This window comes from Plutella xylostella, chromosome 21 (genome assembly GCF_932276165.1).
Source record: "Plutella xylostella chromosome 21, ilPluXylo3.1, whole genome shotgun sequence".
NCBI lineage: Eukaryota > Metazoa > Arthropoda > Insecta > Lepidoptera > Plutellidae > Plutella > Plutella xylostella.
The window spans coordinates 7,360,400-7,375,840 of NC_064001.1; the positions used below are offsets into that span (position 1 = coordinate 7,360,400).

The 15,441-nt window shown below is 39.4% G+C and overlaps 1 protein-coding gene across 7 annotated transcripts; it reads left to right on the forward strand.

The window, feature by feature from the left end:
• Nucleotides 1-8,277: 8,277 nt before the first annotated feature.
• Nucleotides 8,278-15,097, forward strand: LOC105384623 (A-kinase anchor protein 17A). Of its 7 annotated transcripts, XM_048628432.1 has the most exons (11): nt 8,278-8,426; nt 8,673-9,484; nt 9,620-9,869; nt 10,152-10,290; nt 10,457-10,618; nt 11,089-11,181; nt 12,256-12,382; nt 12,707-12,889; nt 13,410-13,451; nt 13,922-13,996; nt 14,904-15,097. In XM_048628432.1, exons 2-11 carry the CDS (start codon nt 8,721-8,723, stop codon nt 15,046-15,048), a joined length of 1,980 nt encoding a protein of 659 aa, XP_048484389.1. In that variant the 5' UTR covers nt 8,278-8,426; nt 8,673-8,720; the 3' UTR covers nt 15,049-15,097. The 7 variants fall into 7 exon arrangements, with proteins under 7 accessions (XP_048484389.1, XP_048484387.1, XP_048484384.1 ...); XM_048628430.1 differs by having other exon boundaries at nt 8,278-9,484; nt 13,922-14,010; XM_048628427.1 differs by having other exon boundaries at nt 8,278-9,484.
• The last annotated feature ends 344 nt before the right edge of the window (nt 15,098-15,441 follow it).

A 15,441-nucleotide genomic window follows, 5' to 3' on the forward strand; every position in this document is an offset into this window, starting at 1 on the left:
GGCGCAAGCCGCGCAAGGATGAACCAATATACTAAGTATGTATTGTTTAAGGTATGTATTATAGTATTATAGGTTTATATTAGGCTATTATAAGTAGGTACATAGTTAGTTATATTATTATTTTGTTATTGTTGGTACACTGCCCTCTAAATTGTCACTTTGTTTCCGCTATATATAAGGTTGCCTGTAAGAGATCGCCCTCAGCGATAAGGCCGCCTATTGTACATTAGTTCTAGTCTATAAGTATGTTTTTTTTTTGTATGTCTGATTTATGTGGTGTTCAATAAAGCAATATTCTATTCTATTCTATTCTAAGTCTATGCTATGCACCATCTTTTTTTTATATTAGTATATACTGGAAAGAACATAGGCTACTTGTTATCCCGGAATTCCCACGGAAAACTTTTTAAGGCGAAGCGAAGCTCGCGGGAACAGCTAGTGATAGAATATAAAAACAGTAGCAAGGTGAGATCGCGGCGCAAGCCGCGCAAGGATGAACCAATATACTAAGTATGTATTGTTTAAGGTATGTATTATAGTATTATAGGTTTATATTAGGCTATTATAAGTAGGTACATAGTTAGTTATATTATTATTTTGTTATTGTTGGTACACTGCCCTCTAAATTGTCACTTTGTTTCCGCTATATATAAGGTTGCCTGTAAGAGATCGCCCTCAGCGATAAGGCCGCCTATTGTACATTAGTTCTAGTCTATAAGTATGTTTTTTTTTTGTATGTCTGATTTATGTGGTGTTCAATAAAGCAATATTCTATTCTATTCTATTCTAAGTCTATGCTATGCACCATCTTTATAATATATATAGCTGGATTACCACTGACTGATTCATTGACATGATTGTTCTCCCAGAAGGAGCCATTTTTTGATATGAAAATGTTTTAGGGAAATGTACAGGGTGCTCAAGTGAGTAGAGAAAAAATCCGAAATTTTAAAAAAAGTTGTAAAAAAAAAAAATTTTTTTTGCTCCTCTTTTTTGGTGACCATACATTTTTTTATATTTCGAGGGTGTATTAAGAGTGTCTGACAGATTATAAAAAAAATATAAAAAAATAAAAAAACAAAATGGCGGCCGAGTTGCAGTGAAGCAAAGTTTAGGGCGTGTCAGACCCGACTTGAGGTGAATTGATCTCCCGGAAGGGGGGGAGGTGGGGGGATGGTGTTTTTTGTAAACGGTGGGGCACATGATGAAATTTATGGGAAAATTCCAAAAAATGATTTTTTTTTAATTGCGGGGGGAGGGGAGATTTTTTTATAAAAACGTGTTTTTTCGGGGATTTTCAAAGCATTTTTTTATTGTGTTGGGGGCATTTGACAAGTTTGACTTGTATAGAGCGGTTGTGCAGTTTGACGAGTAGAGTTGCCATGTGAAAGAATTTTCCCCATTTTTAGGGTAAATTTCGAGATTTTCCCCAAAAACATGAAAAGTAGAAATAACAACTTTTTATTTTAAAATTTGATGCAGTTTTGTCGGAAAGACCCGTACTAATGACATTTGACCATTTTTATTACTTTCGACTGGCAACCCTGGGCGATAGGCGAGATTATATTTTTTCCGATTTTTTTACGTCGACCCAACTTGAGGTGAATTGATCTCCCAGAAGGGAGGCAGGTGGGGTGATGATTTTTTTTGAACACGGTCTGATGTATGGTGCAATTTATGGGAAAATTCCGAAAAGTTGAAAAAACAAAATGGCGGACTGCTTTGGCGGCCATTTTGTAAAAGTGACTTTTTTTCACGATTTTTGGTTGTTTTTTTTACATGTTTAGAGTGGTTGGGGAGATTTGTCTTGGATAGCGCATTTGTGTAGTTTGTTGGGTAGACTATACCAGTTAAATAAAATTTCCCCATTTTTAGGGAAAATTTTGAGATTTTCCCCAAAAACATAAAAAATAGAAATAACCGTTTTGGATTTAAAAAAATGATGCAGTTTAGTCAGAAAGGCTCATACTAATGACATTTGACTATTTTCATCACTTTCGGCTGGCAACCCTGAGAAATACAGGAGATTATATTTTTGAAAAAGTTCGACGTCGATTCAAGTTGAGGTGAATTGATCTCCCAGAAGGGGGGGAGGTGGGGTGATGTTTTTCTTTGTACATGGTTGGATATATGGTGAAATTCATGGGAAAATTGGGAAAACTGCAAAAATCAAAATGGCGGATGAAGTGGCAGCCATTTTGTAAAAGAGAAATTTTACATGTTTTAAGGCTATTTCACCTGTATTGAGTGGTCTGACAGTTTTGACTTGTAGAGCGCGTTTGTGTAGGTAGATGCATTTAGTTTGCTTATGAAATAAAAACTCCCCATTTTTAGGGAAAAAAACAAAATTTCCCTAAAAACATCGGAAATTTTACATAAATATGCAATTTTATCGTTTTGTGATGGTCTGAGGGGATTCGAATGTATGGCGCGTTTGTGTAGTTAAATGCATACAATTTTAATTTAAAATAAAAACTCCCCACTTATGGGGAAAAAAATAAAAATTTCCCTAAAAACGTATAAAAAGTTACCAACATTAGCAATTTCACCCCGTTGAAGTGGTCAGCCAGATTTGTGGTATATGGCGCATTTGTGTAGATAAATACAAAGAATTATTTTTTAAAGTAAAAAGTCCCCACTTGTAGGGAAAAAATCAAAATTTCCCTAAAAGCGTAGAAAAAATTACCAACATTAGCAATTTCACCCCGTTGAAGTGGTCGGACAGATTTATGGTATATGGCGTATTTGTGTAGATAAATACAAACAATAATTATTTAAAATAAAAACTCCCCACTTGTAGGGAAAAAATCAAAATTTCCCTAAAAACGTAGAAAAATTTACCAACATTAGCAATTTCACCCCGTTGAAGTGGTCGGACAGATCTATGGTATATGGAGCATTTGTGTAGATAAATACAAACAATTATTATTTAAAATAAAAACTCCCCACTTGTAGGGAAAAAATCAAAATTTCCCTAAAAACGTAGAAAAAATTACCAACATTAGCAATTTCACCCCTTTGAAGTTTTCAGACAGATTTGTGGTATATGGCGCATTTGTGAAGATAAATACAAAGAATTATTTTTTAAAATAAAAACTCCCCACTTTTAGAGGAAAAAATGTTTTCCCTAAAAATATACAAAATGTAAATCAACTTTACCATAGTGTAAGTGCCGAGCGCAGCGAGGCCATAGTTCTTCTACAAGCTATACCATAATAAAACCAGCCGAGCGCAGCGAGGCATCCGACAAGTAACCCTGCCATAAAAGAAAGAAATCCGAGCGAAGCGAGGCATTAGTATCATAATTATTATCAATATCAATAAAGAAAAACTACGGGAAAAGTCCCGTTTAAGAAGTGGAAAGCCGAGCGAAGCGAGGCAAAACAACCTAAACCATCAATCCAAAACCTAGAGAGCCGAGCGGAGCGAGGCAAAACTACTGAAACCAACATCCGAAAACCCGAAGAGCCGAGCGAAGCGAGGCTAAAGTACAATAAACAGCATGTGCTTATGTAACTGCAGAGCCGAGCGAAGCGAGGCAAAACAACCGAGACTACCATTCCGAGACCAGGAGAGGAGCCGAGCGCAGCGAGGCTAAATTACTTTAATCACCAACTGCCTGTTTAACTGGAGAGCCGAGCGCAGCGAGGCTAAACAATCCAAATCATCATACCACAAACCTTGGAGAGCCGAGCGCAGCGAGGCAAAACATTTCAAAACATTATACCACTACCACCGAATAGCCGAGCGCAGCGAGGCGATACAACTGAAGTATAACCTTACCGTAAAAGAGGAGCCGAGCGAAGCGAGGCAAAACAAATCAAACCACCATACCGCAAACCCTTGAGCGCCGAGCGAAGCGAAACAACACCACTCAAACCCTCGTCAACACAACTAGATATAACCTGAGAGCCGATTGTGGCAAAGAAATACCTTGAATGAATAAAAAAGATAGACAAAGGTTTGGGCGCGTCTATAGTTCCAATTATGGATTAAATTGAAGTAAACCATACTTCTGTAAACAACAATCATAGGAAATGTTCAAAGCGTGTGTGTTCGAGTGAGAATTAAAATAAAATAAAAATAGTCTTAAACAGCAAACCCGAGTAATAAATTAATGAATAAAAAAGCCTGTGTATTTCGTTGCTGTTCTGAAGAGAAACTTTTTATTCTCTTCAGAACAAAGTAGGTAAACTAATAATCGAGACGCTAGAAAAACGCGCGAATGTAGGTGAGCGGTGGTAGCTCGTTCGGGTAAGAGCCCGCTTCTCACGCAAGAGATACGGGTTCGAATCCCGGCGCTGACATGTACCAATAAGTTCTTTTAACTTAAGTACAATGTATACCATCGCTCTTACGGTGAAGGTTAGACATCGTGAGGAAACCTGCATATCTGAACCCACCAACCCGCAGTGGACCAGCGTGGTGGGAAATGGTCCAAGCTTAGGAAGGCAGTTAAGACCTTGGGGATATGCACAAAGGTTCCACTCGAAAGAGCCAGGTGTAGGTACTAACACACAATAGAATAGAATAGAATAGGAGGTGACTCAGATTTATGAGGTATTAAATAATCCAATATTTGTACACAAAACTATGTCATCTCGATACTAGGTAAAGTTTACGAAACCAAAAAATAACCATATAGATCAGTTTCTCTACCGTATTTGTGTGAGACAATCCGTTATTCATAATTTAAATAGTTTTCAAGGCAAATATTAACATTCCTGTGGAGTTTTTCTTACGTATGTAAAGCCAAATTCAAGAAATATCCGTTGTATACTCCCGGGCAATGAAAAAGTTCCACTCCCAAAATGCCGACACCATACGACCCCAATTTTTACAAAGATTTTTTAATTTAAAATTGGAACAAAATATTACCGTTTTTAGTTGGTTGTTGCAGAAGACGGCATTAAGCTAGATTTTCCGTTTAGCTTTTCTCAGTTGAACCTTTTCACTGCCCGTGAGTGTATTATGGCAAAGTCAATACCTATCTGTTACAAATTTTATACTGAAATTCAATTTCAAGGGAAAACTAAACCCCATAAAATATTCGATACGTTATAGTCAAGTGAATAACTGTATCTCACCAAAATTCATACTGAAAACCGTATCCCAAATAAAACAAAAATCATCAGTACCCCTGTTATAATGAAAACCATAGTGAAAACCGTTTTTAAGGCATAACATAACGCAAGAAAGATTTGCTACGGTATATTCAAGTCAATACCCTGCTGAAACTGAAATTCATACTGATAAAAAACTGTTTCACACGTCAAACAAAATCGTTAGTACCCCTTTAATTAAAAAAAAATCATAGTGAACACAGTTTTAAGGCGTAACAAAACGCAAGAAAGATTTGCTACCGTATATTCAAGTCAATACCCTGCTGAAACCGAAATTCATACTGCAAACTGTTTCCCACGTCAAACAAAATCGTCAGTGACCCCATAATTAAAAAAATCATAGTGAACACAGTTTTTAAGGCATAACAAAACGCAAGAAAGATTTGCTACGGTATATTCAAGTCAATACCCTGCTGAAACTGAAATTCATACTGAAAACTGTCTCCCACCTAAAACAAAATCACCAGTACCCCTGTTATAATGAAAATCATAGTGAAAACAGTTTATTTAAGTCATAACAAAACGCAAGAAAGATTTGCTACTGTATATTCAAGTCAATACCCTGCTGAAACCGAAATTCATACTGAAAACTGTTTCCCACGTCAAACAAAATCCTCAGTACCCCTTTTATAACGAAATTCATACTGAAATCAGTTTTTAATCCAAAACAAAACACAACAAAGACTTGCTACGGTTTGTTTAAGTCAATACCCTGCTGAAACCGAAATTCATACTGAAAACTAATCCCACCTGAAATAAAATCATCAGTACCCCTTTAATAAAGACATTCATATTGAAAAAACAGTTTTTAAGGCGTAACAAAACGCAAGAAAGATTGGTTACGATATGTTCAAGTCAATACCCTGCTGAAACCGAAACAAACGCATCATAGCCCCGCGCGGCTGCTTGCAGCCCGCGCCACAACGCAACCTCTAGTTTTTTTATATAGCTTAGTTTGTGTTCCACTGACTGCTGGGCGAAGGCCTCCTTATGTTTTGTCCAACGATCGCGATCCCTCGCAACTTCGGACCACTCAGGCAGGAACTTGTCCAAGTCGTTCCGCCATCTTCGCCTAGGTCTTCCTCGGCGCCGAAGTCCGTTACTGGGCCCACTCGGTGACAACTCTGGCCCACCGGTCCGGGTTCATGCAACAGACGTGGCCTGCCCAGGCCCACTTCAGCTTTGCGGTCTGTGCATCAGAAATTTGAGTCAAGGAGCGCAAAAAACCCTAGGTTATATGCACCATAGCGAAGCGAGGCAGTTATTATTATTATTATTCTGATGTCATAGTCGCGACAGACTATGGCAGCGCCTACTCTGTACATGACAATATTTACAATGGCAACATTCATCAAATGTCAAGGTCAAGTTGTCAACTGTCACTCACTGTCAAAATAATCTTAAAAATGGCGTCGATAGCGACGGCGACATAGCATTTAATTTTAGCTTCGACCATTTACAACCCTAGACGGACTCATCTCATACATCGCCTACATTGTAAACAGGCCAATATTTTATTACTTTTTTGCGTGACTGTACTGTCATTCCCTCCTGTCATGTCATCGAGTGCATGAAAAAATGTGGCAACGTAAGTAAATTGTTACTAAGTTGGTAGAAAATGGAAACACTATAATAATGTGGTACTTATTTGTTGTACTTATGTGTTATGTTTATGTGGAACAAATAAATGATTTATCTATCTATCTAATGTGGTGATATTTTTTAAGGAAATTTCAATTAGTTAAAATACGTTTCCAGTAGTCCTCTCCGCAGCTTTTTCTAATTATTTCTATCCATTTGCTTCGTATAATAGGATCATTCGGTATCCTGATAATATGAACATGTATATTGTTCCGGTCCCGGGTTCGATTCCCGGCTGGGGCAGATATTTGTTTAAAGACAGATATTTGTACTCGGGTCTTGGGTGTTGATATTTATATTTAGTATCTATCTATCTATATATTTGTGTAGATATATCAGCTGTCCGACACCCATAACACAGGTTCTGCCTAGCTTGGGGTCGGATGGCCGTGTGTGAGATGTCCCCACATATTTATTATTATTATTATTTATTATTAGAATTTAAGCTGTTAGTGATAAAATTACCTTTTGTACCTATAATAAATTATGTTAGATTTAGTTGTGTAAATGTTTACGTTTTCTCGAATACAATTTCGCCTCATCGGAAACTATCACGAATATTTTTTTGACAGATGATCTAGGTACTTAAAAGAATACCGAAACTTTTTTCGTTTTCGTAAATTGCAAAACCAACAACTATAGAAACGCAGAAAAAAAATATTTTAATAAATGCGTAGGATTTGCAAATTGCATTCATTATTGAAGGCGATATAGAATAGAATAAATAATAAATAATTAAATATGTGGGGACATCTCACACACGGCCATCCGACCCCAAGCTAGGCAGAACCTGTGTTATGGGTGTCGAACAGCTGATATATCTTACACAAATACATAGATAGATACATACTAAATATAAATATCAACACCCAAGACCCGAGCACAAATATATTCTGCCATTATATAAATATCTGCCCCAGCCGGGAATCGAACCCGGGACCTTGGGCATAGCAGTTAGGGTCACTAACCACTACACTACACCAGTCGCCGAATAGAATAGAATACTATTTATTTTGCACCATTAGAGAAAATTTATATAAAATGAATTCAAGGTAAGTACCTAATTCCAATTTTAAGAATCCAATCACGAAACAATTTATGGTACACTTTTCATGTCGACCGGGTGTCGATAGGACATTCAAGCGGTTCATATAAATTATCATCACTTTTTGGTATTTTTTTTCAAGAAAAAACTGGCAACACCGACGAAAATGATATCAATATTTACTTTATTAAATAATTTATATTTACATTATTTACAGATCGTAGGTGATCTTGTATGGCGTTTTTAGTCGACCTTTGTAGTTTCTGCACACTTTTAAAGCACATACACGCATTTTAAAAGGACAAAACTGAAATTAATGTTAACTGTCAAATATGTGTAGCACCGGCGATGACACAATAGACACTGCTAAAGCGAAATTTGTAGCGGGGCAGTAGTGCCCCAGTTTATGTATGGCAGCAATTGCTTCTTCTATAGGGAATCTAGGGTTGTATATAATCAAAGAATTTTAGTCAACAATTATTGAGTTTTCTCCGTAATTGCAACTTAATAGTGAACCAAAAACTGTGGAAAAACATTATTGACATTATTCATAATCGGACAGTACTCTCAAAAGAGATAGGAAATAATTATGGGGACTGCCGTTGGACGATATTTTGGTCATAATTTCATACTTTGTTTTTTCTTCCTTTCTGAGTAAAATAGAAACATTATAGGTTTTATTAATTATATTCATTCCATTTTCCATTCATTTCTGTAGGTAGTTGTATTTTTGTTTGTTGTATTAGTAAGATTATTGTTTGAAGATGATTCAGGTTTGTAGGGACACTTCAGACGCTGTAGCGCTGTATCTGCCTCAGCGTTTGTACTTGAAACCCTTTGCAAAGCTAAACATTTCTGTCCAGCTCCCCACACAGAAGGTCCACGGCAAGGCGATCTCCAACTGGGAGTTAATGGAGAAATTAAGAAAAATTATCCAACCTGAAAGTTTTTCTTCATTAAAAGTGTCAAAACATAGTTCTGAAGTGATACGGTTCGACGCGGAACTCGAGAAGCGAAACAAGCTAGAGACTGTATTGTCAAGATTAGAGGACAGGGTCGTCCAACTCAATGACTATCCAGAGTCTCTCCGAGTGCGGGCCTCAGAAGCCAAGTCAGATTTCCCAATTAGATATTCGTGGGATTCGTTTTTCCGCGATGCAACAGACATGGATGAAATGAAGCCTGGAGAAAGGCCTGATACTGTGCATATAAGCAACTTACCAATCAGATGGTTCATACATGACAGAGCTCGGGATGATGATGCCCCTCAGGAAAGCATCTTCAAGAAAGTGTTTGAGAAATATGGGTCTGTGCGGCAGGTAGATGTGCCCGCCGCTGATCCATTCCGTATGCAGATGAAGTCTTCCATGCGGGGGATCACTACGCCTCCGCAAGACGCAGCCTTGTACTTTGAAGGCTATGTGCAGTTCAGTGAGTATGTCAGCTTTGTTCGCTGCATGGATGCATTGAGAGGCCACAAGCTACTGAGAAAGAAGGATGACATAGCAGAATGGTGCACCATCAAAGTAGACTTTGACAAGACAAAGCACATGACTGATGCTGCTGTCAAAAGAAGAGGGATTGTAAGGGAAAGACTCATCACAAGACAGAGAGCTAAAGATGACGAGGAAAAGCAGGAGAAGGATAAAATTGCTAAAAAAGAAGCTAAAGAAAGGTAAGAAACTAATTTTATAAATTTTTGCTTCTTCTGGGGACTGTTTAAAAGAGCATTACATTTTCACCATCCCTTTCCCTGTATCACTGCAACCTTCAACCCCACCACCTGAAAGTTCCCAATTTTCCATTGCAGACAAAAAGATACTGTCTCACGTATCATTTTTCATTCTTTAAGACAAAAGCACGAGAAGGTTGAGCGCGACAAGCTGGAACGCATGAAGGAGCGCGAGGAGCGGCGGAAGAGGAAGCAGCTCGCCAAGCTCATACAGAAGGACAATGTGGATGTCAGCAGCGTGGCCCTTGAAGAAGAACAGAAGCTGTTGAAAGTGCAGAAGAAGCTGCAGGCCATTAGGCTGATGGAGGAGCTGTTTAAGAGAATTGAGGTATGAATTTGTGTATGAAAAAATATTTGGTTAATCCAATTTGCTTCAATTATTAATCTATTAATCTTTGACCAGTTGATTACAAAGGAACAGTAAATTTGTAATAAAAAATATTATGTGATTGGTTTGTCCATTTACATGGGCAAGCAAAGTAATCATAAAAAAAATTATTCCTATTGTTAGACATGAGCCTCATACTTGCCTTCCTATCAACCACTACATGCTATGTGACGTATCCTCACATTCTTTTACCATTTGCACTAACCATAAACATTCCCTCAGCTCCGTCAAGAGCCGCGCGGGTCAGGCACCCAGCGCGCGGGCGAGGCGGCGGCGCGCGCGCGCGTGGTGGACCGCATGCGGAGACAGCAGGAGACCCTGCTGGACAGCCAGCGGGAGCGCTACCGACAGGCACTCGATGGTGAGTAGTACTGTATACAGGGTGTTGCGTTTCTCGGACCTGAAAAACCTTTTGAGGAATAAAGTAGGTTATAAGCAACTTTTGTCATTACCAGTGAAGTGAAGTCATACAGCTCCGAAAAGTATCAATAAAATTAACAAACCAAATCACTCTCCCCTCATTCCAGGTCGGATAGTGATCCGCACGGCTCTGGAAACCAAGAAGCCGAAGCCTCGAGCATCCTCCGTGAGCTCCCTGTCTTCAGACGACGCGCGGGGTGATAGACACAAGCGCATCAAGACTGAGAAACTCACCACGCCGGAGCGAGAGATCGAGTATAAGAAAGCGCGTAAGTTATTTTTTATACTTACTAATAGTTTTCTGGCGGAAATTCGAGGGTAAAGAGTTTTTTGTTTGAGCTTACTTACAAAAAACATGCACAAATAAAGACAACAAAAAGAAAATTTCAAGTTTTCACAAGTAGATAGAAGTTGCCCATGTGTTAACTCCAGGTTTCATATTTCAGCTTATTTTCCGCTATTGAGACAAGAGGCGTGATTATGAATATATACTTATGTATATAAGTACATATACATATTCATACGCCTATCTCCCAAAGAGGTTAGCAGAGACTATGGATCTCCACTCCATGTACCACGATCCTGACATATTTCTTTCGCTTCATCTACTACGTTCATAATGTTGCTCTATTTGAATAAATGTCCTATTAGGACTATTGACATCGACTGGTTTATGTTATGTACCTATGTAAAAACTAAACGCTTCTTGTCACTATAACGATCTCTGTTTCTATTCCAGTGGGCATGTACGGGATGCCGCACCCGTACGGCTTCGGCTACCCGTTCCCGCCCGCCGTCCCGCCCGGCGTGCCCGGCTACCCCTACCCGCAAAGTATGAGTGTCATTACTACACTAGGGCTGGAAGCGGAGGTCTTGCATTTAGGACCGCAACTTAACATAGTGCAGACTAAGAGCTAACACACATAAACACGATAAGTCGTGCCACTCTCTCGCCATTAAGTTAGCTAAGCATACATAGCTTGCATAGGAGAAGCTTTTTCATACTTGTGTGCGGACCGCATACTATGAGACCGTATAAAAGTGTCTGCTACGCAAGCTAAGCTAAACTAACTTAGCCTAGCTCTTGGTCTGCATAACTATCGGGAGACTCTTGAAAAATATAAAATATTTTGACGGAAAAGTGGGTACTGTGATAGCTAATGTTGTTTTGAAAATGAATTGATGGATGGCGATGGGTGTTTGTAGGGACAAGTATAGCTATCAAAGTACCCACATAGAGTAAATTTTATGTAACAGAAAATAAAACGTTACAATTGTGGTCATTACTTTGAGATCTCTCGCTTTCACGCCAGTCCCAAAAATTTCGTCATTTAAAGTCAAAGTCAAAACTTTGCCAATACTTTTCTTGATCGATAGCGATCCGTAGAACCTTTAATTTAATAGTTTACCCTTGAGAAATGTAATTATGTATATAATTATGAGTTCAAGATAACAAATATGAAAATAAGTAAATTAAGAATTCACAATTTCTACTAATAAAAGATGGCAAGCCAACCTTTTCAGATTATTGTACCAATAGTGGTAAGTTCTCTACTTGTATAATTATGTATTATTATTTGTTCACGGGTTATCATTATTTTAAGATGTACATCTCTATGCATAAATTGCATAATTTAAACATTCAAACTAATCTCATTAATACCATAGAATAACAAGTACAAGTGCTAGTCTCGTTATTCTATGTTAATACTTATAAATACAAATAAAATGGTTAAGTTCTTCTATTATCTAGCACATCTTGCGTATTTCGTCCCAAAAGAACGAATACATTATATACTTATGACAGTTCCTTTGGGACTTCGACGCGACTCACTCACACTTACTCACCCAGTATCGCAATATCTACAAAAACACTAAGCACACTCCTGTAACTATCTCCTTCCAGCATCCATGTACTACCCGGCGGTGCAAGGAGCGTACTACCCGCCGCCGCCGGAGTATGCCCCCCGGCGCCCCTACCGCGGCCGGGGGCGCGGGCGCGGCCGCGGTCGGCCGTATGACCATCACTATAGGTACTGAAATACTGATATACTTACTACTACTGATTGACAAAGTGGTGACCCCGACGTGATTACGCTACAGCTATATCAAGAAGGAGGGATAGTACGGGGCGCATTTAAGTCGTGATAAAAGTTTTGCATCGCCCTCACTCACATCGTGCGGCTTCGAAAGCGAGTACGGTACAACGACAACTTTTTTCACGTCTTGATGTGCGCGTTTTGCGCTCCGTGCTAGGACTTCTGGTTGCAACATGTTTATATATTTCTAGTAGCCTTATTAATTTACAGCTTCAGTCAAATCCAGCAGCCCCACAATTTAAACCAAGCCCACCTCAGTTCTAGATACAACCAAGAGGACAACAGTCGCAACGAGCACGACGACCGCGCGCGGTCGCGTTCGCGCTCGCGTTCTCGCTCGCGGTCGCGGCGGCGCTCGCGCAGGCGCTCGTACTCGAGGTCGAGGTCACGGTCGCGCCGCTCGCGCAGCCGGAGGTCAAGGTCGCGCAGTCGAAGGTCTAGGTGAGTGGGTGGTTTGGTGCATATTTTATAATTAATGCAATTAGTTATAAATAATATGTGTGTATGTAACGTAGTTAGGTTTGTGACGCTCACTGTGACTTGGCACTAAATTAACTTTCTTCATTTATCCAGGCAAAACCAGTCAGTATCTCGTAAACTTGATGAAAACAAAACGCCTACGCTGCATTTCAAGCTACCAACCACTGTATCCCGACCAAAGTACTTACATAATTTATAATAAAAATAATAAACAGTGTTACTATTCATTATGATGGAGACCAATAAATATACACTTGTCCAAAATTTATAATGCACATGCAGATCTTCATACCCGAATCATGAAATCGTAAGAGCCTTAAAAAAACACTTGCATTTTGCACCTTGTTCGAAAGAAATAGGAGTATATATGTGTCACATAATCGAAAACAACCGATCTGTCAAAGATTTCTATGCGCATTATCAATTTTGGAGCACTGTACATATAATATTCTAAACTTCCACCCAATTCCACCTCTCACAGAAGCCGTCACTCTCGCTCGCGATCTCGCAAGCGTTCCCGCTCCCGCTCCCGCCGGCGCTCCACGCCGCGCGAGAAACAGAGGACGCCCAGCCCCGCGCCGCCCGCCGACAGGTCCGTGCAGACATGTGAGATGTACTATATACAACTTACTATATCAATTTTGCAACACTGTGTCTGTATATCTAGTATAATATATGAAGACGCTTATATAAAGACGCTATATACAGACACAGTGTTGCAAAATTGATATAGTAAGTTGTATAGTGAAGTGATGGCTCAGGAAGTCATCCGTTTTCTAAGCTAAATGATATAAATGACCTTTAGCTCTCGACGAGGTCATAAACTACAGGCATTGTACCTTCAGTCAGACGGTAGTCTCACAACAGGGATCCATGGAGCAGTGGATCTAGCCGCTAGTCATTCTAAACAATTATTGTTCTACAATTTTCGCCCTATTAAACCACTGCAACTCCCTGTAGATATAAATAGGAAATCGATAAACTTTGCAACCGCCGCTCCCGCTCCCGCCGGCGCTCCACGCCGCGAGAGAAACAGAGGACGCCCAGCCCCGCGCCGCCCGCCGACAGGTCCGTGCACACATGTGAGATGTGACGCTTCATATTATCTATACCTAGATATATGTACAGACGCAGTGTTGCAAAAGTGGTATAGTAAGCTGTATAGTGAAGTGATGGCTCAGGAAGTCATCCGTTTTCTAAGCTAAATGATATAAGTATGAGACCTGTAGCTCTCGACGAGGTCATAAACTACAGGCACTATACCTTCAGTCGGACGGCAGTCTCACATCAGGGATCCATGGAGCAGTGGATCTAGACGCTAAACGTTCTAAACAATTATTCTTCTACAACTTTCGCCTTATTATACCACTTATGCAACTCCCTGTAGATATAAATAGGGAATCGATAAACTTTTCAACCGCCAAAGAACCAATGACCGGTGTGGTGAATGAGGTCGCGAGAGACCACAGAGGTATGTGTAGTGAAGAAATCGGGATTTGGACCCTCGAAATAGTTATATGAAAAATTATAAGTTAGGCAGCGTGAGGCAACCCAACCTTCTTTATCAACACGTAACAGTTTTTATGCATTATTCCTTTTCTATATTAATTATTATTGTATATTATATTATATATTATATTTGACGACCGAATGGCGTAGTGGTTAGTGGCCCTGACTGCTATGCTGAAGGTCCCGGGTTCGATTCCCGGCTGGGGCAGATATTTGTTTAAAGACAGATATTTGTACTCGGGTCTTGGGTGTTGATATTTATATTTAGTATCTATCTATCTATGTATTTGTGTAGATATATCAGCTGTCCGACACCCATAACACAGGTTCTGCCTAGCTTGGGGTCGGATGGCCGTGTGTGAGATGTCCCCACATATTTATTTATTATTATTTATTTATTATTGGATTTTGGAATGCTACCAAACCTCTATCAACGTTTTTAACGTTATGTTTGTTCTTGTTACAGAGCCAGCGTGGACAGCAGTAAGTTCGTGTCTCCCAAGACGATGCGGCGGCAGCGGTCCCGCTCCAAGAGCTGGTCCCTGCCCAAGGAAGGAGATAACGGCAAGGCCTGGTCCAAGAGTCCCAGCGCTCAGAAGAAAGATGATTGAGATATTTATATTTATAAGCGAAATATAGTGTACGTTTGTATAACATTTACTTACTGCAGTTTTATTTGGCAAGGAATGCAGGGAAGATTTTTAGATTATGATTCAATGTTAGTAAGTAGTTCTACTTGTAGCTGTATTAAAAGTTACCTATTCACATTCAAATAAATTGAGCATGTACTTTGACCGACAAGGCCGGTAGAATATATCTGAATTCCAAATCAAGTCAACCGCTAAAAACTGTACGTTCTGCTATGAAAGACGTTTTTGCAAATGACTCGTGTAGATATTGATACCGAAATATCCAATATCCGCTCACTTGTTTATATCAAAGCCATTAAGGAAATTAGGCATGAAACTCACTAATTCTGTAATGGATGAGAATGTATTTTTTTG

Bases quoted from the DNA above. Each gene is read 5' to 3' on its own strand.
- LOC105384623 (XM_048628427.1), top strand. From the start codon at position 8,574: ATGATTCAGGTTTGTAGGGACACTTCAGACGCTGTAGCGCTGTATCTG. The intron at 10,619-11,088 runs GTAAGTTATTTT...TTTCTATTCCAG, and splicing joins GATCGAGTATAAGAAAGCGC to TGGGCATGTACGGGATGCCG. The intron at 13,452-13,921 runs CCGCTCCCGCCG...ACTTTGCAACCG, and splicing joins TCTCGCAAGCGTTCCCGCTC to CCGCTCCCGCTCCCGCCGGC.